Here is a 27,571-nt window from a genome sequence, read left to right as displayed (position 1 = left end):
CATCACACAGCTGCCATACCTTGAGAACGGGGGCTTTCTCCTCACAAATCAGCACGCGGATGTCGGGGCTCCTCAGGTCTGTGCAGTAAATCTTCCGGTCCCTGCCCCCAGAGTACACGTGTGTAAAGGCATCGTTGACCTGCAGTGCCCACACACCTTCATCATGCACTCGGTACGTCGCGATGCATCTCTGCTGGCCAAGGGACCAAAGGCGGATTGTCCCATCTGAACTTCCGGAGAGGCACTGCAGGACACAGGGAGGTGAGAAGCCTGCCAGGTCCTGCTTTCCTGTGTTCGCCCTTGGCTTCTGCCCTGACCTAGCACTGTCAGCCACTGAAACAACCTGTTCTCCTGCCTCAGATGAACAGTCATTCTTCTGACAACAACATGCCACAGACTAAACTGAACATAGGCTCAGGCTCAGGCGGGCCAAAGTCCTGCCCTGGCAAAACTACCTTTCGTCCTCCCTAACCAGGTGGTTGGTAAATGCTGCAGCAGGCAACTTCCATTCGGCTGATCTATTACTAAAGGAGATGGACTCCCAGTGCAGGTTCCTGCTTACGGCCTGGGAAAGCAGCAGAGGACAGCCTGAGTGCTTGGGGCCCTGCACCCACATGGGAGACCCGGAAGCAGCTCCTGGCTTTGCATTGGTCCAGCTCTGGCCATTGCAGCCACTTGCAGAGTAAACCAGCGAATGGAAGATTTCACCCTCTCTCTCTTTCTCTTGGTAACCCTGCCTTTCAAATGAAAATAAATTCTTTTAAAAAGAATTCAACTATCCCCCTGCCCTGTTCTCCATGTGAGTAGTTAGGACAGCTGCTTTGTTCATCTCTTCACTATTATAAATACACTGCATTACTTATCTTACATTTACATTGAGTAGAGAGGGGAGGGGAGGAACAGAGCATGGGGTACGGCAGACAACAGCAGCTTTAGGAGGTGTGCCAGGCCCACAGCACACAGAGACCATGGCAGCCTGGGATCCAGTCCAGTGCTGGACAACCGCCTCAAGGACAGCCCTGCAACTACCCTGCAAGACAGTGAGGAGCTGGCAGTGCTCGGCTGTTGCCTCACATGGACACGGGGCTGCCCAGAGCTTGCCCTGGTCTGCAGCAGGAGCATGCATCTCTGTGCACGCTCACCTCCCATGCCCACCTCCACAGCATGGTCTCCACCCTGTAGGTGAACACCTGACAGTCAAGCCAAGTCCTCTCCTTGAGACCACACAAGGCATTAACACAAGATCCTTCTACATCTCCCAAGACCCCTATAAGACCCCTATACAGGTGCCTCAGGCCACCCTTCCCCCCGTTCTGAAAGACAGTTTCCTTGCTCCAGGTGGTTCTGCAGACTTCCTACTCAGCTCTGGACGCAAAGGTCCCTCTGACCCACACAGGTGGCAGTCTTCAGAGTCATCACCTTTCCACTCATCCTCTTCTCTCTTTTCCTATTATATATTTATCCTTAGAATTTCTATAACACGAGTAGATGTCACATGCTTTATGGCACAGATTGAGAATCAAATCAGAAATCATTCCAGCTATCTCCGAACTTACTCCTGCCTCTGGGGAAATGACAGCTGGGGGAACCAAGGCTGAATGGTAAAGGAATGTTATCCCGTTCTTGTTCTCACTGACAACGATGAAACTCATTTTTCCATTGCTGCAGAACAAACAGAACTATCATGTATAATGCACTTATTGTGTGGCCAACTGAGCCACAGCACTATGGAAATGTTTTCCTCTAAGACTCTAAAGGCAACGCTGGGAAACTAAATTATAGACTGTACTTATGTCCTCTGCTTTACACAGAAAATGTTTTTAGTTCTTTTAGCCACCATATATTTTTAACTGTACACACGTTCATTCGCACCCCAAAAATTCTTTGCCTTGTCTTTTCTGAAAAACAATGCAAATAAATGGTCTCATAATGTGGATTACTAAAGATTCAAAAAGCAGACCATTAATGCACAACTCTATTGTTGTGGCTGTTCACACCAACCCAGACAACAGTACATCACGTAGGGGAGTCCTTGACTCGGTCATTAGTGAATGTCCACTGAAGCGCTCACCTGCGTGCCATCTCTGTTCAACAATAAGGCTTTCACGTTATCCGTATGCCCTTTCAGCTTCATCAGTTTTGCACATGTTCTGGGATCCCATACCCTTAAAACCTGTGAATTGTAACAGGATATTACACAAACAGGATATAGCTGCCATCAAAGCTAAGTTGTGATGACCCTCATAAATCACGCAACTCCCAGTAAATTCTGATGAGGAAATATCACTCCTGCCATGGCCACGGCTGCAGCCTCCCAACCTTGGGCAGCCTTCGTCAAGTCCAAAATGTAAGCACCCTCTCCCACGCTCCGCCCATCACCACACACAGCAGCTACACAGAGTTACAACTTAGTCATCAAGACCCCCCAAATAAACAAAATGCCTCTTCTTTTTGCACCCTCCAGGCAAAGCACTGTGTGTACACTTCAGTTACACTGCAAGTGGTTCTGGCTTCCCTGTGCTAAGGGCTCCCTTACCTTCTCCGTGGACCCCGATACAATGATTGTTCCCAGTTGATTCATGGCCAGGCTATAAATGGAATCTTTGTTCCCACTTAAAGAAGAAGCTATTAAGGACAAATAGAGCTGGATGTTAACAAAATCATCAGCTTAGCAGAAATTTACAAGTTTAACTGTTCAATTTAGAAAATCTTGAGCAATTCTCCAAGCAAAAGAAATTTAAACTCTAAAAAACAGGATCATTATAAAAATTGACCTCTTTTTCAGACTAGGGCATATTTACAAAATTAAATGGCACTGCTATTTTTAAAACTATGTAAGTAACGCATTTTCAAAGACAGACTTATGGCAATAAATATGAAAAAACACAAATCAAAACAGAAGCAAGGCTTTCACAGAGCGCATCAGACGAAAAGGAGCTGGCAACTCTGAAAAGAGTAAAGCGGCCCTCTCACACATTACTCATGGGAGAAGAAACTTGGGACAACTTGTCCACAAAGGAATCAGGCCATGAATTTGGCCAACAATCACATTCCTGCCACTGCATCACCAAAGCCAAGAATTGCTTACCAAACCGTCCATTTGGAAGGATCCGAATTCTACCGGAAGTACACAAAAACAAGGCTGTTGCCAAGTTAGGAGTGAAGGAATTAATACATTTGCAGCTTTTAGAAAAATGCCAGTGTGGGCTAGCACTGTGGCTCAACAGGCTAATTCTTCCCCTGCTAACACTGGCATCCCACGTAAGCACCAGTTTGTGTCCTCGCTGCTCCACTTCCCATCCAGCTCCATACAGGCAGTGGAGGATGGCCCAAAGCCTTGGGACCCTGCACCTGCATGAGAGACCTGGAGGAAGCTCTTGGCTCCTGCCTGCAAATCAGCTCAGCTCTGGCTGTGGCAGCCATTTGAGGAGTGAACCACCGAGTGGAAGATGTCTCTCTCTCACTTTTGAATTTGCCCTTAAAGTAAAAATAAATAAATCTTTTAAAGAGAAAGAAAAATGCCTGCTATTAGCAAGTACTGACAATTCTTAGCTATTATTGTTTTTTTTTATATAGCCATGAAAAAAAGGGGGTGGATCCTCTTTGAATGGCTCTAACCAAGATGCAGCTGCGAGATTCCGCATACCCACTAAGCGCAGACTCTGAACTTGTGACACGCCTGCTTTTTTCTGGTTTTGTTCTCTCCTTTCAGGCTCTGAGATCTACAGCCACAGCCTAGTGACGTGGCGTGGCAATCCCAGCAAGGGCCAGATGCTGAGACAGTAGATGGAAAAAAAAAATCAAGAACAGGCAGGAGGTAGCATTTTGACTTTGCATTTCTTGGCAAACAATGCAAAAACAAAATTCAAGAAATCATAAATATGTTTCTCAACTGACCTTTACCGGCACATGCTTCTCATATGAGAAGCATCTTAGCTACAGCAATGTGAGCTCTAAGCATGACAAATGGGCCTCTATAGTCTAAGCTTTGACTTTTCAGGCACTCTTAGCCAAACGTGTTCCTAAGAGGCCCTCGGACGGGGCCTTGTGGACACTAATGGTCAGGCCAAGTGGGAGGTTCGATTTCAAGTCCGCGTGCACGGGAGTTTGACCTCTTGGTCTGAGTTCTTTCAGAAGCCCCCTCATCTTCTTGAGTTTTTTAGAATCCCTGGATTCTTTAGGATCTTGCTAAATTGGCACTGAAAACTTTTTCTATCTTTTATTTGAGTCTTTCCCAACTTGACCACTAACTCAAAAGCTTATAAGACACCATAATGTGTTCCAAAGTCAGAAAACCACCCTCTATGCCAGCTAATTCCCATCTCCTTCAACATCACCTGCTGAGCACATAGATTCAAGTAAGGCAACGTGGTGGGAGACAGGAAGTAATGGCAAGATAGATTATTCTGCCTGGCAGGGACTTTAGCATGCAGATAAAAACATCGAGAAGTCACCATTTTTGGACTGCGATGAGGAATTAGTTCCTCGCTGCTCCATCACACTCCTGGAGACCAGAACGGTATAGACAGAAGCACCCCCCAATACAAACCACCACCTCGAGGTCAATCTACCAAAGGTGTTATCTATACCAACTTGCACCTCTTTCAAAGAAACTATTTTCAAACTCCTTACTTGTAACAGTGTTATTTGATGCAGTTAATGCTGTTAGAGTATTCACATCCCACAGGAATATTTGCCTGTCCAATCCAGCTGAGGCTACCAGCTCCTTGTCCTTGGCATAGGCTAAGGCCTTCACATAATCCTGAAACAGAACAGAAACACAATGATCTAAAGATCAAAAAGCGGAGAGCCACACAACGGATGGGGCCCCAGGGTTACAACAAGGAGGCCAAGAGTCACACTCGTGTGTTTTACCTTATGCGTCCTCAGCGTTGACATGCAGAAGCCCTTATGTGCGTTCCACACTTTGACTGTTGTGTCAGAAGAAGCAGATATTACTAGAAGAGGCAAAGAATGCACACACCCTTCAGAATATGACTTAAAACAGCTTTTTAAAACTTACCTTAAAACAGTATGACACTGTATCAAATTAATATTCACATACATCTGCAAGATCTTTCCAGAATCTACTGCATAGTGCCTCACATTCCAAAAAGTATTTTATTTATATATTTTCATTTTATTTGAAAAGCAGAGAGAGCTATTTTCTATATATGAGTTCATTCCCCAAATGCCCAGGACAACTAGGTTGGGTCAGCCTGAACCAGCAGCCTAAAATTCCTCCTGGGTCTCCCACATGGGTGGCAGAGACCCAGGTAGCTGAGCCATCATGTACTGCCTTCCCAGGAGAGACGTTAACAGGAAGCTGTAAAAGACCAGAGCAGAGGCTTGTACCAAGCACTCCAAAGCTGGGTGCTGAATCTCAAGTAGCATCTAAACCCCAGCACTAAATGCCCACCCACAGGTTATTTAAACAGGCAGGAGAACAAGTTTAATCTGCTAGTTGAAGGCTCAAACAATTCGATTAAGAAAAGTTTCTCTAATTAAGCCTGAAAACCAAGAAAGAGATCTTAATAAAACTAAGGACAAAGTATCAATAAGGCTAAAAAGTAAGTAATAAGTATTAGCAAGGACAGAAAGAATGCATTACAGTAACCGTCCACTCATAAACAGCTTGAATGCAGGCAAAACTAACTGGCGGTGTTGAGGGTGGAGCAGTTACTTCGGGGCTGGGGTCAGGTTGAAAAGGTAGCACAAGGAGGTTTCCATAGCACATTCAATTCAGGCATTGCTTCCCTTCACAAAAGTTTATTAAGTATAAAGAGATGTGTAATTTTCTATATGCAGGGTACACACCAACTTAAAAAGGCTTATTTATATGGGATATATGGTGGCTCAACAGGCTAATCCTGTGCCTTGCATGCTGGTATCCCATATGCATACAAGTTCTAATCCCAGCTACTCCATTTTCAACCCAGATCCCTGCTTACAGACTGGAAAACAGGGGAGTTTGGCTCAAGTTCTTGCACGCCTGCACCACATGAGAGATCCGGAGAATCTCCTGGTTTCAGGCTTCAGGTTGGCTAGCTCTGGCCACTGTGGCTATTTGGAGAGCAAACCAGTGAACAGAACACCTTTTTGTCTCTCCTCCTCTCTGTAAATCTGCCTTTCCAATTAAAGAAAGAAAGAAAGAAAGAAATGTTTTTAAAGAAAAGGTCACATATAAGGGTAACGAAGAAAGCCTATAAAAAATGAAAAATATGCACATATTTCAAATAGTTCGCAGAAAAACAGAATTAACAGGGAAATCTATCTTGGTGTAAAACAATCTTGAAATCTCAGGGCTGGCACTGTGGGATGGCAGGCTTGTCCTCCTCCTGTGGCACTGGTATCCCATACGAGCGCCAGTAAGTGTCCCGGCTGTCCCACTTCTCATCCAGCTCCCTGCTTTATGGCCTGAGAAAGCAGCAGAGGATGGCCCAAGTCCTTGGGACCCTGAACCCGTGTGACCCCATAGAAGCCCCTGGCTCCTGGCTTCAGGTCAGTTCACTCCAGCCACTGTAGCCATTTGGAGGGTAACCCAGTGGATGGAAGATTTTTCTGTCTCTCCTTTTTATAACTCTTTCAAATGAAAATAAAATAAGTCTTAAAAAAAGAAAAAAGATTTTTAAAAATCTTGAAACTCAGACATGGTATTTTCAAAATACACATTTTCTGAGAACTTTCTAAAGATCAGGTAAACCAAATTGAGTCAAAAACTTCCAGAAGTTAAATAATCCAAATACTTACATGTTTTCCCATTGCAACAGAGAACAATGTCATTCACCCAATCTGTATGATGTTCCATAGATGCTATGTATGGATCTTGCTGAAATTAAAAACCATAAGACACATATTTAACAACAAAATATATTAGAAATGATACATAAATATATTTCAGATCTTTAACGAATGTGACACACTGCTGTAAGATCTTAAAACTGACAATGGAATGGGCCAGGAGTGGCTGCTCAACAGGCTAGTCCTCGCCTTGAAAGCGCCAGCATTCCGTATGAACACTGGTTTATGTCCCCGCTGCTCCACTTCCCATCCAGCTCCTTGCTTGTGGCCTGGGAAAGCAGCTGAGGACAGCTCAAAGCCTTGTGACCCTACACGTGCATGGGAGACCTGGAAGAAGTTTCTGGTCCCTGGCTTCAGATCGGCTCAGCTCTTGCCATTGCATCCATTGGAGGAGTGAACCAGCAGATGGGAGATATTTCTGTCAATCTGCCTTTCCAATAAAAATAAATAAATCCTAAAGAAAAAAAAATTGATAACTGAATCAGAATTAATTGAATCAGAGTAGAATGTCACCAATAATGGTGATGGCCACAGACAATGGCCACACGTAGTTGCGTATTAGGACAGTTTTATGATGAACGCAAGTCGAACTCTGTGGGATCAGCCCTCACCCTTTCCGTCTTGCAATGGTGAGACAGCAGCTCTGGGCTAGCCCCGATGCAGCACAATCGCTCCAGGCATGGGTTTACCAGACAGCGCAGGGCCTGAAGGAACAGCAAGCAGCAGACACCAGAGCCAGGAAAGGCCTGTGAGTGGGGCGGAGCCTGCCTGACCACAAAGGGCCGTGGCCACTCCAGCTTTCAGTTTTCTGCTGTTGTTTTACCTTCTCTCTCAAGATGCACACAGTCCTTCTGAGAAGAAACGGAACCCCAGCGCTGCGAGGGCACTTCTCGCATCAGCATTTCAATTCAGTAACTCGAGATGCCTTTACTCCTCTCAATGGGCTCCCTTACCAGAAGTCTGTTTAAGAGTGTTTTGTTACACCCTGCACCTCCAATGTGCCACATTTAAGATGCTTTACAAAGCGAATGGCTTTCTACAGGTCTGAGAAATAATACTATTTTTACTTTCTGAGACTTATTTATTTTTATTGAAAAGGCAGCGATACAATGAAGGAGAGACAGATCTTCCGTCTGCAGATTCACTGCCCAAGTAGATGCAACAGCCGGAGCCTACACCAATCCAAAGGCAGGAACCAGGAGCCTCTTCTGGGTCTCCCACACGGGTGCAGGGTCCCAAGGCTTTGGGTCATCCTCGGCTGCTTTCCCAGGACACAGCACGGAGCTGGATGGGAAGTGGAGCTGCCGGGATTAGAACCAGCGCCCGTATGGGATTCCGGTACATGCAACCCAAGGACTTTAGCTGCTAGGCTACCTTGCCAGGCCCCAGGATCTTCTTTTCCATGCATTCATGATACAGGCATTCAAAGAGAATACTGAGGGCGCTTTCCCACGTGGCTGGGGAGAGATGTTTACATTTATTTACATCTTGTTCTCTGTTTAAGCACATTCTCTTCAGCTTTACATTATCTAATAAGCTGCCATAGGCTTGATGAGAATTCTAATCACTTTCAAAGAAACAAAACCAAGCATTCACACAGATTAATTACAAATGTAAATAAGCTTTCAATGTCTTGTTGCTTTTTAAGTAGGGTTGCCAGGAAGCTTTTGGGAAAGATTTAAATCAGAAAAAGAAAAGGTAGGAAACAACCCCCCATTGGCTAAACTGCTCAGTCCCTTTATGGAGGATGGTTCCTTGCCTTAACTAAAACACTTCTGAAACTCCCCTAGGGAACGCGTCTTTTCCAGAGGCTTGCAGAGTTCTTGATGGGAGTGTCTCTGTAAAGTAGACCACATGACTTGCTTCTTAAGGACACTGAACATGAAAATCAGCGTTGAAACTGTAGAAGAGCCTGATTCTGGACAGCGGAAGTCACCCGACCCGAGTGTCCCCAGTACACAAGTGGCACGGAGACTCCAGCCAGGCCTCACCTTGTGCTGACTGACACTCCATATCCGTATGATGGAGTCCCGGCCGGCCGTGAACAGTCTGTTCAGCGCTGGGTCCAGCTGCAGAGCATTGACGCCATTGCGATTGTACTTCTCGACCTCATCGCGAATAACGTAAGACACCTGCCAAATACATACGGAGATGCTTTTCAGGAAGTTACACACGACGCAGCCACACAATGGATTCTGTTAGCAGCCCGTCTATACTCACAAGCTCAGCTCTCTAATATCAAGCTTGGGGGAGATATTTAACGCTTGTCGTGCGTATGGGTATCAGTGCTTAGGTTATACTTCCTGCCTGGCTTTGGACCCCAGCTTCCCACCAAAGCACACGTTGGGGAGCAGTGCCTGGGTCCATCCCACTCGCACGAAGCACGAACCAATCTAGTTCCAGGTCCCCTGGCTTTGGTCTGCCCCAGGCATCTGGGGAATGAATCGGCAGCGAGATCTCTCTGCTTTCAAACAAAATTTAAAAAATCAAGCTAGAAAAATAAAGTTTAAAACCAATTCTTCAATCTCATAAAAGCTTAATGTTGCGCTTGCTCCGCAAACTAACTAAAGGGGTGGGGAAGAAAGAAGAGTGGCATTTTGTTAATCTAGTTCAAACTGAGGAAGTTTGCTGCCTAAGACTCCAGCCACCACCCGCTGGCTGGCTGGCCCTTCTAGCCCTGGCTTTAATTCTTGTTCCAAAGCAGTCTTCTAAAATAGATGTGTCTACACCTGTTCACCACCAGACTCCTGACTTGCTGTGGACTCCTGAAGACAGCCTCATTTGCCTTGGTGGGCTTCCCTGCCATTCACCTGGGCCCCCCCAGTCCTTGCACACACAGTACCTCTGGGTTCCCACGTGTTCCTCCTCCCACTGCTTCCTCCTACTGGTCTACCTAACTCCTGGGAGAGCATCCTGGCTTGCCAAGTAAAATGACAGTTTGAGTTCCTGTAACATGGTAGGTTTTCCACCCAAGCACTTGCCCTACTTGACTCCTACTGGTGGTTTCTGTCCATTCCTTGTGAAAAACACAAGAGAATCAACCAAAAAAGAATTATAACCAAGGAAAACACCTTGACCTTCTGACAGGTTTCACCAAGCAGACACACACACATCACCCATCCCTCTGACTTCTGCTCCAGTCAGAGAAAGTTAACTGCTTCTCAGGGTTCCTGTGACTAACATGGCCCCTCTGGGATAAACAGCCCTGCCACAGACTCCCCTACTTTAGGCCTCTCACCTCATTATACCCATGGGATCTTTTTTATTACACTAACACAACATGACATAAATTCCAGGAAGTAGAGAATGACTATTTCCGGGGAGAGCTTATTCTACCATGGTGAGTAATCAACTTTTTTGTATATGAAAACAATTACGGACATACTATGGAATAATTCACTTGAAAATAGCTAAGAGAAGAAACTCCAAAGTCTTTCTTGCTCACCTTCAAAGGGACACTGGGCTAATCCAGGCCCTCGCAGGCAGCCCGATAACTCATGTCCACATGAGTGTAGCCACTTTGCCGAGAGCGTCTCTAAAGTGCCTTTCTGAGAGCTGTCTCCAACTCACCTGATGGCAACTCCATTCATCAAGTGGCTCAAACCCAAGAGCCTCCCTCACTTCTTTTTCCTCTCATCTCACAACCTGACGCACACCTTGTCACCCAGAACACAATCTGTTCCCACTGTGGAGCTTGGAACCACTATTCACAGTATCTGGATTGTTAACATGGCTTTCTGCCCCATCTCTCCATTGGCCCCTGGTGCCCTGTACACAGCAACTAGTCTGAGCCTACTCAAACACCTAGGCCTCACCCCTAATTGCCTGTCCCAAGGCCCTGAGGGGATGCTCAAAACCCTAGGCAATACCCAACCCGAGGCATGCCATGTCTTTTCCTGTTAATACATACCTACGATGATGCCTAATTTACAAAACAGGCACAGTAAGGGCTGAGCAGTTACCAACAATGAAAGAGAAAATTTCTACCAATACTCTGAAACAAAAGCTACAATGGACATGGTCTCTCCTTCCAAATGTTTTATTGCAGTAGCAAAGCATTTTAAGGTTTTTCTTCAGCCTATTTAAATGCCAGTGCTGCCACTCTTTTGATCTGAGCTTATTAATTAAGTTATTCAGGGCTCCAGGAAGACAACCTCTGTGGCTCCAGGACAGTTATTCTGGCAGTCAAGAGGCGGTCTAAACAGCCTCTATTCCAAGAGAAAGGAGCCAAATGCTAAAATTCCTGCATTTGTTTTTCTTGTCTAACCTTGTGGACCAGGACTTTCTGCTCACATCTGTATTTCAGTAGTGACTGAAAAAGCAGTGTTGCAAAGAAAAATAGGATACCTTCTAACCTGCCATCTTATAAACCAAGAGATAGAAAACAAACAAAACCTCCCTGTGAGCCAAATCCAGCCCAAAGTTTATTCATGTAAACCAGTCTTACTAGAGAACCTGGTGCGATATCCTAGTGGCTAAATCCTGGCCTTGCATCTACTGGGATCCCATATGGGCACTGGTTCTAATCCCCGTGACCCTGCTTCTCATCCAGTTCCCTGCCTGTGGCCTGGGAAAGCAGTTGAGGACAGCCCAAACTCTTGGGACCCTGCACCCATAGGAGTTCTGGGCTCCTGGTTTTGGATTGGCTCAGCTCCAGCTGTTGAAGCCACTTGGAGAGTAAACCAGTGAACAGAAGATCTTCCTCTGTCTCTCCTCCTCTCTACAAATCTGATCTGCCTTTCTAATAATAATAAATCAAACTAGTCTTACTGGAGCAGAGCCATACCTGTTCACTTAGGTCTTGTCTATTGTTGGTTTCAAGCAATGATGGCAGAGTCAAATGCTTATGATACAGAACTAAGGGGTGGTGATCCATAGAGTACCCTACAAAGTCTCAAATATTTACCATAAGGGGTGCTGATCCACAGAATACCCTGCAAAATCTAGAATATTTACCATCTGGCACTCTATAGACAAAGTTTGTTGATTCCTGTCTTAACACATCACATGCTGGCACCCAATTTTTATTACCCAGGGACATGCAGCTAATCTGTAAAGGACTTCTTGAAAAAACAAGATTTGGCATCAGGGTATTTATTTCACATGATTCAAAAGATCCTGCAGCCAATTCATAACTGATGAACTATCAAAACCACTTGAGCAAGATCCTTGGAGCATGCCCCACATCAGGGACCTGGGATGGGTGGGAACTGGGTGGGGCTTCTCCCTTTATCTCCCCCTTTACCACAGATACAGAAAAAAAATGTGGAAATAATACTCTTTCCCACTTTCCTATAGCACTTGAACATTTTTGTCCTAATTAACTACGTAAAGAATGTCAAATATAAAGAAAAAAAAGAAAAAAGGATCCTGCAGCCAGACCAGGGGCAGGCACTTGGCCCACCAGTTAAGATGCCCCTGCCTCATGCTCCGGCTCCGGCTCCAGCTCCTGACTCCAACTTCCTGCCAGTGTGGACCCTGGGAGACAGTGGGGATGGCTCCTGTAACTATTCCTCCCACTTCCAAGAGAGACCAGAACTCAGGCACAGCTATTGCAGCAAGCGGGGAATAAACCAGTTCTTGGCCTCTCTCTGTGTGTATGTGTGTACATCTGGCTCTCAAATGAAAATGTATTTATTTATTTAAAATGATTAAATAAATGACCCAGAATTGTCACTTAAAATTAGCAATTCTGAGCGCCAGCAGTGTGGCACAGCACACTAAACCACAGCCTGCAGTGCCAGTTTAAATACCAGCTGCTCCACTTCTAATCCAGCTCCCCACAAGTAGACCTGGGAAAGCAACAGAGGACAGTCCAAGTGCGTGGCTCCCTGTACGCATATGGGAAGCTGGATGAAATGCCTAACTTCAGTCTGGTGTAGCCCTAGCTGTTGCAACCCATTTGGGGAGCGAATAGCGGATGGAAGATTCTCTTTCTAACCCTCCCTGTCATTAATTCTACCTTTCAAATAAATAAATCTTAAACATTATTCCGTGAGGCAAGTAAATCCTAGAACTTGAGTGGGGACTCAAGTAAGAGACATGGTCAGACTGGATAATGTGGTGAAAGCATGAAGTCGGGGGCTGGAACCAAAGCACAGCAGGCTACGCCTCCGCCTACAGTGCGGACATCCCATATAGGCAGTGGTTCAAAATCTGGCTGCTTTACTTCCAACCCAGTTCCCTGCTATGTCTGGGGAAAGCACTGGAGGATGGCTCAAGGGCTTGAGTCCCTACGCCCACATGAGAGACCAGGAAGAAGCTCCTGGTCCGTGGCTTCGGTCTGGTCCAGCTCTGGCTGTTGCAGCCATTTGCAGAGTGAACCAGCAGATGGAACACCTTTGTCTCTCTCTATAAATCTGATATGCCTTTCAATAAATAAATAAATAAATCTTTAAAAAAAAAACCTGAGCAAATAATGGGGAAAAAGGCCTCAAAGTACAAGGTAAATAGACTTTAAAGTAAAAAGTAATTTATCCTTTACAATTTTACCCCAGTCCCATAGAGATAATCATTGTCAATATCCTCATCCTTCCAGACATTTAAAATTTGTCACTTTGCAGTGCTGAGATCAGGCTGCCGACCTTCCAAGACATTTCCCTAAGGATGATACAGGTCTGGTTTATCCTCTAACAACTGCAAATTACCCCCCTACAGGAAGGTACCGTCACTGCTCAAAAAAGCAAAGACATGTAGGTTTCTGACCATGGACAGCTGGAAATGTCCTTATTCACAATGATGCCATTCCTGTAATTGACACTCTGGGGCTACATACAGACATATATATGTCTATGTACTTCTCAGATAAGAAATTCTAGGTCACAGAGAAATGTTTGTTTTAAATTTTATCAAAGCAAGATGAAACTGAATACTACGGCTCTACTTATGGTTTTTAAAAAAGTCACTTAAATCAGGAACGTAAAGTAAGAAGTACAGAAGGAGTCCCCTGGGAACAGTGCTGTCTGAGAGGTACCTAAAAATGTCTGCAGGAGGGCCAGTCATTTGGTACAGGGAGAAAGTGCCACTGTATCAGAGGGCTTGGGTTTCAGTCCCAGCTCTACTCCTGGTCCAGCTTCCTGCTAACACAGACCCTGGGAGGCAACAGGTGTTGGCTCAAGCACTTGGGTCCTTGCCACACAAGTGGGAGACCTGGACTGAGTTCCTGACTCCTGAGTATTTAGAAGGAGTCAACCAATGATAGACGTTCCCTTGCTATTTCTTTTCCCCAAAGATTTATTTTTATTGCAAAGGCAGATTTACAAAAAGGGAGAGATAGAACTTCCGTCCACTGCTTCACTCCCCAAATGGCCTCAACGGCTGGATCTAAGCCAATCTGAAGACTCCCATGTTGGTTGCATGTAGCTTTGGAACTACTGCTGCTGCTTTCCCAGGCCACAAGCAGGGAGCTGCATGGGAAGTGGAGCAGCTGTGACACTCGCATCTATATGGGATGCCAGCACTTGCAGGTAGAGGCTTAGCCAGTTGAGCTATCGCACCGGCCCCAGGAGTTCCTGTCTGTGTGTGCACCTTTGAAATGAATAGAGAGAGAGAACATGTCTGCAGACATTTCTGACGTCATAGCTAGGAAGGCACTACTACATCCAGTGGGCTGCAGCCAGGAATGGAGTTACACAGCTCACTACGCCCCTCCCAGCACACAGAGGATTACCAAGCCTGAGTCATCGGCAGTGCTGGGGCTGAGACACCAGGACCCAGGATTGCATGTCACACTGCCCACAGCAGCCATCTCTTCCCTAACAGTGGAGGAGGACAACTGGAGTTTACTCTTTACCTGGTTTGTGGCTTTGTGCAATAAACAAGCACTAACTTGAAAAACACTTCCGTACAGGATGCCAAGTCAAAGACCAAATCAATCCCTGTGGTTCCGGTGTGTTCAGGACAGAATCTGAGCCCTTCTGCAGTGTTCCCTTCAGCAAGCGATTAGCAGATGGTTCTTTCAAAATCTTATGAGGCATCTGAAGTCACCTCACCAACCTGACTGCTATACCTATGAATACTGTGACCAGTGGAGCGGAGCTATCTCCTCCCTTACTCCACACGTGTTAGCTTATACTTGGCTTAGTCAAACACTCAGTTTTGGAGCCAGTGTGGTGGTATACTAGACTAATCCTTTACCTGTGGTATGAGCATCCCATATAAACACCGGTTCTAGTCCCAGCTGCTCCAATTCCCATCGAGCTCCCAGCAAACAGCCTGAGAAGCCAGCGAGGATGGCCCAAGTCCTCGCAGTCCTGAGCCTACCATGGGATATCCAGAAGCCCCTGCTTTATAGCTTTGGACCGGTCCAGCTCTGGACTTTATGGCCATGTGGGGAGTGAACCAGCAGATGGAACATCTATCTCTCCCTCCCTCTCTCTCTCTGTAACTCTCATTTTCAAGCTAAATAAATAAGTCTGTAAAAAAAAAAAAAAAAAAAGCTCAGTTTTTGGGCTCAGCATGGTGGCCTAGCGGCCAAAAGTCCTTGCCATGAATGTGCCAGGATCCCTTATGAGCGCTGGTTCTAATCCCGGCAGTCCCGCTTCCCATCCTGCTCCCTGCTTGTGGTCTGGGAAAGCAGTTGAGGACGGCCCAAAGCCTTGGGATCCTGTACCCAGGTGGGAGACCTCGAAGAGACTCCTGGCTCCTGACTTCGGATCAGCTCGGCTCCGGCAATTGCAGCCACTCGGGGAGTGAATCATTGGATGGAAGGAAAATCTTCCTCTCTGTCTCTCCTTCTCTCTGTATATCTGACTTTGCAATAACAATAAATAAAATTTTTAAAAATGCTCAATTTTTGCACACTTTCTCCTGTCTTACATATTTACAGTTGTCTTGGGCATGAAACAGAGAGGCCTGACTAACTGCCCCTATTCTCCTAAGGAGTATCCCACCTACTGTCTGGAATGCAACTAAGTCACAATTCTGAGTTACATTTGAGAGAGGATACTGAAGTTACTTAATGTTGTCACTAAGGCAATTAAAATAGAAGTTAAAATTATAGCGGTTCCCAGAGTCGAGGAAGGAAAATAAAGAGGGAGGGGAGACAGGTCAGTTCTAGGTACTAAGATACACTTTAAACAGGAATAAGAAGTTCTGGAGTTCTATTTCATAGCAGGGTGAATACAAATAATGTACTGTGTACTTCTCTATTAAAGAAATCCCAAGGCCAGTGCTGCCATGTAGCCTGTTAGGCCTCTGCCTGCAGTGTGGGCATCCCACATGGATGCCAGTTGAAGTCCCAGCTGCTCCACTTCCAATCCAGCTCTCTGCTAATGCAACTGGGAAAGCAGCAGAGACTGGCCCAAGTGCTTAGGCCGTTGCCACCCATGTGGGAGACCCAGACAGAGGAAGCTCTTGGCTTTGGCCTGGCCCAGCCCAGGCTGCAGCAGGCATTTGGAGAGTGAACTAGTGGGTGGAATACTGATCTCTCTCTCTCTGCCTCATTAACTAAAATGAAATAAGTAAAAATATTTTAAAAATTCCCCTCCCAGGGCAGGCCCTTCAGCCTAGGGTTAAGATGCCGGCTATACTAACATATTGGTCACTCAATGCCATGTCAATTAACTCCATGATGTTGTAAATTATTGTTGAAGTTGTGCAGTGGCTTTTCATTGGAGGGGATGATATTCTGCCAGTTCTACTTTCAGACCAGGGATGGTCTCCCAATGAAACTGTTGAATGTATCTGGACAATAAGATGCTGGATTCTTTGCATGGTCCATGCCCGCAATGACTGGATATGAACTATACTACTGTAATAATATGGAGGAAACCAATATGTGGGGAGGGTTTGAGGGAATCCCAGAGCCTACAAAACTGTGTCATAAAATGGAAAAAAAAAAAGATGCCAGCGCTAATGCCTGCAACCCATGTTGGAGTATGTAGCTTTAGTTCCCAATTCCAGTTCCCGACCACAGTCCCTTGCAGCTACATTACAGAGTGATGCAGGGAACTGAATTCTAGCTGTCTACAGGGGAAATCTAGATTGCGTCCAGCTTCCAGCTTCAGCCAGCTGTGGGAAGCTGGGGAGCGACCCAATGCTTGGGAGCTCTGTCATTCCCCTTGCTTCTCAAACAGATGTTTTAAAGACAAAGCTATGGGCCCAGAGGGATGGCACAGTTGGCTAATCCTCTGCAGGAAGGCACTGACATCCCATAGAGGCACCAGTTCCTGTCCTGGCTGTTCCATTTCCCAACCAGCTCCCTGCTTGTGGCCTGGGAAAGTAGTCGAAGACAGCCCCAAGCCTTGGGACCCTGCACCCATGTGGCAGACCCAGAAGAATCTCTTGGCTCCTGGCTTTGGATCATCTCAGTTCCAGACATTGTGGCCATGTGGAAGTGAACCAGTATATGGAAAATCTTTCTCTGTCTCTCCTTCTCTCTGTAGATTTGCTCTTCCAATCATAAATAAACAAATCTTTCAATAAAAACAGAAGAAAAACCATTTTAGATTCTTATTATTTTTGCCCAATTCTACAAACTCCTGGGGAGGGCTTAGGCTGTCGTGCTGGTGAGCCGGGTCAGTGAAACAAACATGCAGGGGCAAGCATCTGGCAGTGACTAAGCTGCCACGTGGCATGCCCGGCTCGGCTCCTGATGCTGGGTTCTAGTCCTGGCTTCCCTCCCAATTACAGTTCCTGTGATGGCGCACTCTGGGAGGCAGCAAGTGATGCCAACTCAAGTACCCTTCGCCCTATTAAACACTGACGGATTTCAACTTGTATAACTACATGTATTGCAATCCTTTCTAGAGAAGGCCCGGTATTAAGTTATTTCTGTATCTTCTCAGTCCTCCCACAAACCCTGCTGGGACAGATCTATGTCTAATAAATCGAAGCTCCATCACTGTTTAGTGAGTAAATGCACCACACCCCCGTGGCCACATCCAGTATACCTGTCATAGGGCATTAACTCTTTGCATCGCTGAAAAAATAACGGATACCCATCACTCTTAAAAGGATCCGACCCGAGGAACGAGTCAGAAGCCACACAGGTAGATCAGGATAATAAATGACAGACCACAAAACACCCCAGGATGCATTCTGAAGATGAAGTTCTGAAAGCGAAACTTACCACCACCAACAGACACCATGACCCGCAACCCTCCTAATGACGGGCTGCGGGGCGCTCCCAGGGGCCGCAGCCCCCGCAGACACACACACACCCCATTCCATCCTCTCGCCACGCCGCCGCCCACCCACCCGAAAGCGCCCGGGAAGAGGCCTTGGTGCAGACACGGCGAGGCCACAGCGCTTCCCAGACAAGCTGCGGATGCAGGAGGCAGGTGGGCAGGCAAGGAGCCCCACTGGGACCCCGCAAGCCCATTCCTGCGGGGGCGCTGGGGACGTGGCACCAGCGATCGAGCACCCTATCAGCCAGGGTCCCCTGACCTTGCCGTCCCCAGGACCGAGCCCGTCCACCTAGTCGGCCATCCCCACTCCTTCCTCAAGCCGTTAGCGCCGCGGCCCCACCCCTCGCCGAGAGCCACGCTCCACTCCCCCTTTCCTCAAGGCGCTACCCAAGCCGGCCGCAGCTCCAGGCACCTGCTCGCTGCAGATGGACCGGGAGCTTTCCGCCGCGTGCGGAAGGCCGAGAGGCAGGCATCCCCTACCTGTACTTTTCTCCGCCCGGCCGTGTTCTGCCGGTGATGGGCCGCCATCTTGCATGTTGACACTCCGACGTCACTTCCGGAAGTGACAGCGGACCGGAGGATGTCCCTCCTCTTCCCCTTTCGGCCCGGGGCAGGTGTAATGGGGCGGCTGGAGGTGCGAGTTCGTTCTACTCTTGTTGTAGGTGGGCTGTGGCCCTGTGGCAAGGTAGCTGCTTTGAAACCAATCGGTTGTGCAGGTAGGATGCCGATGGAGGTGGAGTCACTTTTCAAAGCGAAGGGAAGCGATCCCAAGCCAGTTCCGCGGGAATAACTTTCCGGAGCCCCGCTGGCGCGCGGTTTTCCGGGGCGCTTCCTGTAGAGGACCAGGCGGGCAAGAAGGGAAGGCACTTGCTAGGTTGGAGTGCTGGGAGGAGTCACCTGCCTTTCCTAGGCGAGTAGGGAACCTGCTAAACATGTAGGGAATTTTCAGTCGACTTCCAAGGATTTCTTTGCAAACGAGGTGCTTCCCCACACCCACCCCCTAAAACGTAGAGATATTACTGGAAGACGAAATGAGTTAAACTTGCCCCTTCGCCCCCAGAAACTGCTTTCTCAGTTTTTCTTCGTAGACACGCAATGGCTCCACCTCTCACTTTGTAACATCAGTAACCGGAAGGGGGTGAAGTTGGACATGTACACTCGCAGTATTCACCTTTTTTTTTCTTTTTTTTGGTGTGTTATTGAAATTACACGTTAACCACTGGGAAATAACTATAGACTATTCCCGAAAGAAAATGGAAGGGAACTGAAATGTTGCGTTAGAGAAAGCAACAAAACAGAAGAAAATGCAGGAAATAAGGGGACAAAAAAAACCTGTAAAGCATTAGCATTAGAAACCAAATAATAAAAGGAAGTAAGTTGTAGAAGGACATTGTGACTCTAGAAGGTCAGCGAGCATAGGGTTACAATTGATAGGATAACATTTGTATGGGAACAACTGCATGGATACCTTTTGTATAAATGATTGGATCTGGGGCCCGGCGCGGTGGCGCAAGTGGTTAAAGGTCCTCGCCTTGCACGCCCGGGATCCCATATGGGCGCCGGTTCTAATCCCGGCAGCCCCGCTTCCCTTCCAGCTCCCTGCCTGTGGCCTGGGAAAGCAGTTGAGGACGGCCCAAAGCTTTGGGACCCTGCACCCGCGTGGGAGACCCGGAAGAGGCTCCTGGCTTCGGATCGGCATAGTATCGGCCTGTTGCGCTCACTTGGGGAGTGAATCATCGGATGGAAGATCTTCCTCTCTGTCTCTCCTCTCTGTATATCCGCCTTTCCAATGAAAAAATAATAAAAATAAATCTTAAAAAAATAAAAAAAAATGATTGGATGTCATTTGTATGAGAACAACTGAGTGGATAGCATGTGAATGAGATATGCAAAACGGGATATACAAAAAAGGGTATGGAAACAATTGCTGGTTTCCAGATCAATACCTTCCCCCTTATCTTTGTGACCCTTGGTCTATAAAAATTTGATTCCAGAGCTGAAAGAATCCAAAGCCAGGAGCCAGGAGTCTCTTTTGAGTTTCCCACTTGGGTGCAGGGTCCCAAGACTTTGGACCATCCTCAGCTGCTTTCCCAGACCACTAGCAGGGAGCTGGATGGGAAGTGGGACTGCTGAGATTAGAACCAGCCCCCATATGCGATCCCCGTGTGTGTAAGGCAAGGACTTTAGCTGCTAGGCTATTGTGCCGGGCCACAACTCTTAATTTAAAAAAAAAATTTTTTTTGACACAAGTAAGCTTATCTTTAAGTGTATTTTTCCTCAAACTTTTTGAAGTACAGAGGTGTGACGACCAGGGCTGATTTCACCCTAGCATTGTGTGTCTGGCAGTCATGAAACACTGGAAAGGTTGGAAAAAATAGATATTGGAGAGCAAGGAGTTGGGCAGCTACTGGGCAATTCTCAAAACTCCCTGGGGCAGTAAGGAAAAGAAACCGTACAAGTTGAAGTCGGGGGCTAAAGAGTACATGGTCCTCTTGCCTACAGCCCTCTGGTCCACAGCGCTGTGGCCATCTTTAGTTGGTCTGTGACAGGATGGCAGTGTGATCTGGGAGTGCTGTGATGGTTGCGGGGCTCTGGCTTGTCTGGGGTCCCCCTGGAAGAGACACATTCAGTCGGAAAGACTTGTGCCAGATAAATGAGGGAGGACAAGCCTGCAGACCGCGTCTGCTTGTTTGAAAAAACAGAGGCAAGTCGAGGCCCCCAGTTCCTTGGTAAGGTCTCAGGGAGAGAAAAGCGCCTGTCCTCCCAGGGCTTGTCCAGCTGCACCCTGGTGAGAGAATGCCGGAAACACTCCCAAGAATTCCAAATTCCCAAGGACAGGGAGTGGTTCAGTACTTTACAGTCCAATCAGCAAGCAAGCTGTGATGTAGTCACTGCCAAGTGAAGTGCATCGAAAATATCTAAGGAAACAGAGAACTGTGCCTGGCAACATATGACCAATGTCACATGTATCTATGTAGAAAAACGCCTTAGAACCAACTCAAGGAAATATGCCATCATAGGAGAACCGGAATGTTACGTCTTCATTTCTCCAATTTCTAAAATCAGAAGAGATTTCTGAAAAGTTACAAAACAGACCGAAAGTATTATTACCTGATAAGCCAAAAGAGACATAGGCAGGTGGAGATCTCTTCCACTGGGTCACACCACAAATGCCCAGGACAGGTGGGGCTGCACCAAGCCTAAGTCAGGAACCAGGAACTCTGGGTCTCCCCACATGGATGCAGAGGACCCACACTTTGAGCGACCCCCAGTTATCTCTGAGGGTGCCCATTAACAAACAGCTGCAGAACTCAGGCTGTGGGCATCCCAGGTGGCACATGAAACACTACCCCAAATCCTCACTCTACAGACCAAAGTTAAATCCTGAGCAGGATCTGGCCACACAGAGTGAGCCAGTGGCCTGATCAGGGCAGTGGTGTGGGGGCAGGGACAGTCCAGCAGCAGCAGCAGCAGCAATGGCTGATGTCCTGAGAGGAACCTGTGTACCTGCAGTCACACCCCCTGCCGAGGCTCACTGGCTCTGCCCCTCTTCCTGTTTTGTCTTGGTTTTCAAGTTCATCCTCCTGGTTCAGTCCTCTGGGATGACGTTGGCTTTCTCTCTGGCTGAAATCCAGACTCTTGCGAGGCAGGGCAAGAAGGGATCATAGGTGAATCAGAAACCCCAAATACCTGCTAGGTGTGTTCCCCAGGGTGGAGCTTCCGCAGGGGGTGAGTCGGGGGTGGGGGGGTCGGTTCCCTTCCTCCTGGAGTTGATGCCTTACACAGGAGCCAGCAGAGTAACCGAGAGTGACTGTACACTGTCCTGGGAGAAGCTTTTAGTCCTCCATCAGCAACGGCTGCCTCCAAATTAAGAGTATTACAAACTTGACCTTGTGGTTCAACTGAAGCATCATGTTTTACTTCTAAGGGAGGCACTGCCATTCTCCTCCCCATCCTCACCCCTCGGTTTCTAGACAAGGAATCTGACAGCCGCATCCCCCACCTCCAGCACGGCCTCAGCCGTTTCTGAGTCCACTGCATGGAAAACAGTCCTGAACCAGTTCCTATGACACAGGGGTGACCTTGCCCTACCCCAGGAGTGTTTCTAGGGTGCTCCCTTTGGGTACTGTGTTGAGTCACCCTCGGGCTTGTAAGAGTTACTCTCAAGTTTGCTTGCTCTGTCTAGGAAAGAAAAGACCATTCAAAGCCCTCAGGAAGACAACCGTGTCCAGTAATCCCGTCGCTGAGCCAGCCACGAAGTTCAAAGCCAAGTGCTGCTGTTTGGGCTGCTCTTGAGGTGTCCTTGTCCCTTATCAGGGTGCTTGGCTCAGATCCCAGCCTCCACTCTGGGTTTTAGCTTCAGCTAATGCAGCCCCGGAAAGGCAATGATGTTGTAGGCTCAAGTCCTTAGGTTCCTGACATCACGTGGAAGACCTTGCAAATGTTCCTGGCTTCTGGTTTCCGTTTGCCCAGGTTCTGGACACTTGGGGCATTTGGAGAGGCAGACCAGTGGATGAAATGTCTAACCCTCTGTCTGATTAATAATTAAACACAGTGCAGCAAGGAAAGCTCTACACCGACTGATCTCCAGTTACTCAGCAAGACCCCCCCCCCCCCACCGGAAATGGCTGGCTGAGCCTAGGGGTGCTTCCGAGACCCCAGCTGCTGGCCTGTCTGTATTACTAAGACCTTGTGACCCTCTGTAGTGTTAATTTCCTATGGGAATTAACACTGGGGGGTGGGGTGGGGAATCATAAAGCACCCCCCCCACACACACACATATATAAACACTGACCTATTTTGTTACACCAGCAACCTCGACTGTAGGAGCGGCCTCACCCTTATATCCTGGCCAGTAAACACAAGAGGGGTGCCGTCCCAGATCAGGCCTGTGTGATTCATGCACTGATACATAAGGCGCTGAGCAGCAGGAGGGCAGCAGCTTCCAGGTGCCTACTTGAGCACAGCCCATCACTTCTGGAAGGCTCCTTGGATGGTGCCCAGCCCCTCCCATAAAAAAATCCACCAGCTTCCGCAACTGACAGGCATTTTCCCGGGGGATGCCAGGCACCCCTCTCCCCCTGCTGAAGCATAGCTCTAAGGCAGGCACATCCCAGTCTCCCACCCTCAACTTGCCCAGTGTTTTTTACAGAGCCCATAAGCTAAGAGGAGTTTTAACCCTCTAAAGAGCAGGAGAAAACATCCAGAAGTATATATTTTCCTTGCGTGGGAGGAAATAATGAAAATTCAGTTGCTGTGTTCATAAATGAAGGTGGGCTAGAACACGCTGAAGCTGCCTGCCATTCATTCCCATGCTGTCCACGGCTGCGTGTTTCTTGTTGAGAATGACAGCATGGAGCAGTTGTGACAGAAACCCCCGAAGTCTGAGAAGCCTGAAAGCTGAATAACCTGGCTCCTTCCAGAAAGTTCTCCAGTCCTTCTCCAATGCCTTCCTGCTTGCTTAGACTTCTGCTTGCTTGCTATGCACAAGCTGGTCCCTGCCTGGGACTCTGTACCCCAGCCTATACACAGCCTGTCCCCTACTTTTCCAGGCTTCTGCCCACTTGTCGCTTCCTCTCATGGGCTGCCTTTGCTCACAAACCCACGAATCTCCAGGGACACTCTGGGTCCCATCCGTAGTCTTGTTTGTCTTCCTAATTTCCCTGGCCCCTCTCACCAGACCTGGCACCTCCAAGGTGCCCAGAGAATGTTTGTGGATTGAAAAACTGATGATAACAGGCCACAGGAGCAGGCCTTAAAGCTGGTAGTGAATCTCAAATCCCCACCTCAATCTTTTTTTTTTTTTTTTAAGATTTACTTATTTTTATTGGAAAGGCAGATGTACAGAGAGGAGGAGAGACAAAGAAGAAGATCTTCCATCCAATGGTTCACTCCCCAAGTGGCCGCAATGGCTGGAACTGAGCCAATCTGAAACCAGGAGCTTCTTCCGGGTCTCTCACATGGGTGTAGGGTCCCAAGGCTTTGGGCCATCCTTGACTGCTTCCCCAGGCCACAAGCAGTAAGCTGGATGGGAAGCAAAGCCACCGGGATTACAACTGATATCCATATGGGATCCTGGCGCATTCAAGGCAAGGACTTTAGGTGCTACATTATCACGCCAGGCCCCCAAATAACATCTTTCTAAGATTTGTTTATTTGAAAGACAGAGGAAGAAAGAGAGAGGGGTCTTCCATCTGCTGGCTCACTCCCCATATGGCCTCAGCAGCTGGAGCTGGTCCCATTCAAAGCCAGGAGCCAGGAGCTTCTTGTAGGTCTCCCACATATGTGCAGTGGCCCAAGTATTTGAGCCATCCTCAGCTGCTTTCCCAGGTGCATTAGCAGGAAGCTGGATCAGAAGCGGAGCAGCCAGGACTTGAACTGGTGCCCTTATGGGATGCCAGCACAGCAGATAGCAGCTTTGCCTGTTGCACCACAGCATGGGCCCCCAGTCAGGAAATCTGGCTTTTGGTAGGGATGAGGAGTTGGGAAGGGAGGAATTGCTGCCATGAGTTCTGTAGGATGTGCCAGTAGGCTGTGGGCAGGCACCTCCTAGAAAATGGTCAAGGACTGACTGAACTCCAGCCCCACTTGCCCAGGCCTCACAAAAACACCTGCCTGGACCTAGAGTGAGCAGCTGCCAAGCTCCTGTGAGGACAGTGGTCACATGCCCTGGAGCTGACCAATCAGCACAGGTCATAGATTAGCTAAGGCCCTGGGCAAATAGCCAATCAGGACCCAGCGAATAGATCATAGGGGTGGAACTTTGGAGACAGTGAAGCTCCGTGTCTGTTGGGCTGTTAAGGCAGTTGGTGCCTGAGGTGCCATCTTGAAGGGTTACCAACAGAACCAGGAGGTTGTGAGAGGTGGATCCACCTGTCTTCAGACTTGCTGGTGACAAGGATCCCTCTCGCAGCTCTGTGTGCATGCCAGAACCACTTTTGAGTTGAGTTTCTGGTGACCGTTCATCCAGAGGAGCGTTCCTAGCAGTCTGGCTGAATATTGCTGCCACCTGCTGTACCAAAGGTAACTGTGGATTCCAACCATCCCTGCCAAGAGCCCAACAACGCGGGCTGGACCGTCCATGGTAACCACATGGCTCCTCGGGTTAACTGTGTGGGCAGCCCATGTTCCTACCTCAAGGCTGAGCCTCAGGGAAGGGAGAAGGCAAGAACTGAGTGAGAGCATGCAGCTGGAGTGCAAACCCAGGCTCTGGCCACCTGCGGTCTGGAATGCCATGTGCTTGAAAACACACCTGCTTTGAAGGGAGGCCAGGAGAGGGAGGTGCGAAGCTCGCCCAGGATGTCTTTCCTTCTGTAGGTCACCCAGCCTGGCATCTCAGGTCTCGGCTTTGCTTAGCAGTGACAGAGTCATACGTCACCTCATGAGCCGTCCTGTACTACCCAGGCATCTCTCCCCTCACCCTGCTCCCAGCACACCTGGGGACAGTTCTTCCCTGTGGGATTTCTGAGACCATGCTCCCTACAGGCACACCAACAGCCTTTCCAGAATGTGTAGGAGAACCCAGTCTGGAACAAGATCTACACAAGCTGACCTTCCTCACTTCCCTTGGAATTCAGCTCCTGGGCCTGCTTCCCCACATCCCACAGGAAGAATTGAGCTGAGAGGAAGTGAGCCAGCACAGAGGAGGTAAGACCCCAAAACCTCCTTACTCCACCACTAACAGTGCTTGGGCCATCTCCCCCACAGTTGCAATGTGGCTGTGCTTGCTCCAGCCATCACATCTGCACAATCAGAGGAGTCTCCATTCTCTTCCATAAATGGGAATATTGAACTACCCCTGTCTTTGTGTAGGGAGAGGATTCACAGAGGGGAAATGCAAAAGCTGGCTTGAGGTGACACCCACCCAGGATAAGTTATGGCTGCCCTTGTTATTACTAGGCAAAGTGATTTCTACTCATTCCCTAGAACTGGTCAGAGAGTGAGTATCTGGGGACATGCATTATCTGTCACCACTACTGAATTCTATGACATGGTGTGAAAGTGGCCAGGCTGTCCCCAGAAACCTCTACATGACCTGACCAGGTTGACCCCCATTCCTGGAGGTGTGGTATGCCGCCTGATAACCAGACCACATGCTGGATAGGGGCTCTGTTCTTTGTTGGAACCACCTGCAGAAGTCTCCACATCAATGAGCTCCCCAAGCTAGGAAAGCTCTGCTCTCACTTCTTGCGCAGTGTGGACCTGTTTGTGGGGAAGAAAGACCCAGGGCTAAGGATCTCCCATGGCTTCTCGAGGGCAGCATGGGATTAGCACAGGGCTCCTGTCTTTGCTTAGCCCTCCCACGAGTCTGGAAGAGGGAAAGGCACTTTGGCAGATGGCCAATGTGAACGAGGCCCACTGCGCACCATTCAGGGCAACCTGGGCACAGAGCCTCACAGAAGCAACCAGGCCACTGGTGGGAAAGTGGAAGTGTGCATGCAGTTTGTGAGTATAGGACAATCACATCCCAGCCAAGGCTCAGCAGCTCAGTTCTGTAGTCTTGTCACCTCTGATAGGTTTACTCTGTCTCCCCCCACCTCAACAGGCTGCAGGTCAGAAGGACGGACAGCTCCACCTGATTCACTCTGTGCTGTGCCCTGGTGTCTGGATCCTGGCTGGCAGTGGCAGGGCCTCGGTGAGCAAGTGCTGGGTGAATGAAGGCCGCAGACTACCAACAGAACGCCTCAGGTGCAGGTGGGAGCTGTGGACCCAGCCCCAGCTCTGTGCGCTGGGGTCTGACCCAGCAGGGAGGGAGGACCCGAGAAACAGCAAGCCCATCCTGCTGCTCCTTGGAACTGACACCTGGAGAGCGCGCACAGTGACCAAGACATGGTGCCACCACTGAGGAACTCAGGACTGCGGAGGCCAAGTCAGGCTCCAGGGACAGGAGGGCAGGACTGGGAGACAGGACAAGCATAGCAGGTGCTCCAAGGGCTGCCATGAACACTTTGACTCCGGGTGAGGTCAGAGCCACAGCAGGTGCTGCTGGACAGAGCAGGACCAGGAACAGGAGCAGGGGATGAAGCAGGAAACAAGGAAGGAGATTTGAGGCTAGCAGAAGATGGTCACAGTAGGTGGCACAGGCAGGGCAGGCTTCCTGGAGGAGGTGGCCTTTGGGCTGAACCCTTGGCTTGGTCATGTTTCTTTCTCCTGGAAAGGAAGCTGTAACATCTGTCCTCCATGCATGTGGACGGCACACCTTGTCCCGGACAGGCCCAGCATGGGCTTGGGTCACCTGGCCGTGTCTTCCTGCTTCCTTGTCACCATCCTATCCCCATCAGCAGGAGACCCAATACAGTCCAGGCAGTCAAGTGCACACACCCCAGTCCTCTCCTTGATCAGGGTCTTGTGGTCAGGACCCATCTCTCCTGCCCTGCACTCCGCAGAGGACGGCCGGATGCCCAAGGCCCTGGCGTCATCCAGTTGGGCTCCTCCTAAGCCATTTAACTCTGCCGCACTTGTTCCTTCCTGGGATAGCACAGCGAAGCCTGCTGAGCCCGGGGCCACCCTCCCTCTGCCTGCTACCCCGTCTCAAAGGGGCTTGTGAGGCGTGCGAGCCCCTACTCCTGATCGGCCTCTCCATGAAGATGTGAAGTTTGACACCGTCTCCGAAGGACACTCCCGCCCATGAGAAGTGAGGT

The 27,571-nt window shown here is 48.5% G+C and overlaps 1 protein-coding gene across 6 annotated transcripts in view; it reads right to left on the bottom strand.

Annotated features, from left to right (window-relative positions):
- WDR48 (WD repeat domain 48) overlaps positions 1–18,490 on the bottom strand; it is a 34,698-nt gene extending 16,208 nt beyond the window's left edge. For 2 of the 6 annotated variants that reach the window (XM_040994267.1, XM_040994268.1), the window contains exons 1-8: positions 18,411–18,484; positions 8,793–8,933; positions 6,751–6,829; positions 4,876–4,958; positions 4,633–4,762; positions 2,537–2,625; positions 2,072–2,173; positions 20–244 (exon numbers count right to left, since the gene is read on the bottom strand). In XM_040994267.1, the coding sequence (XP_040850201.1) occupies positions 20–244; positions 2,072–2,173; positions 2,537–2,625; positions 4,633–4,762; positions 4,876–4,958; positions 6,751–6,829; positions 8,793–8,933; positions 18,411–18,458 (897 nt within the window). In that variant the 5' untranslated portion in view covers positions 18,459–18,484. Of the gene's footprint in view, positions 1–19; positions 245–2,071; positions 2,174–2,536; positions 2,626–4,454; positions 4,536–4,602; positions 4,763–4,875; positions 4,959–6,750; positions 6,830–8,792; positions 9,162–18,410 lie in introns of those variants that run through there. The other 4 variants (XM_040994266.1, XM_040994270.1, XM_040994269.1 and 1 more) reach the window with 4 other exon arrangements.
- Positions 18,491–27,571: the final 9,081 nt, after the last annotated feature.

The sequence above is a fragment of the Ochotona curzoniae genome, unplaced genomic scaffold (genome assembly GCF_017591425.1).
Source record: "Ochotona curzoniae isolate NIBS_2020 unplaced genomic scaffold, NIBS_Ocur_1.0 contig_908, whole genome shotgun sequence".
Taxonomy (NCBI): Eukaryota; Metazoa; Chordata; class Mammalia; order Lagomorpha; family Ochotonidae; genus Ochotona; species Ochotona curzoniae.
This window is presented reverse-complemented; position numbering and strand designations above follow the sequence as displayed.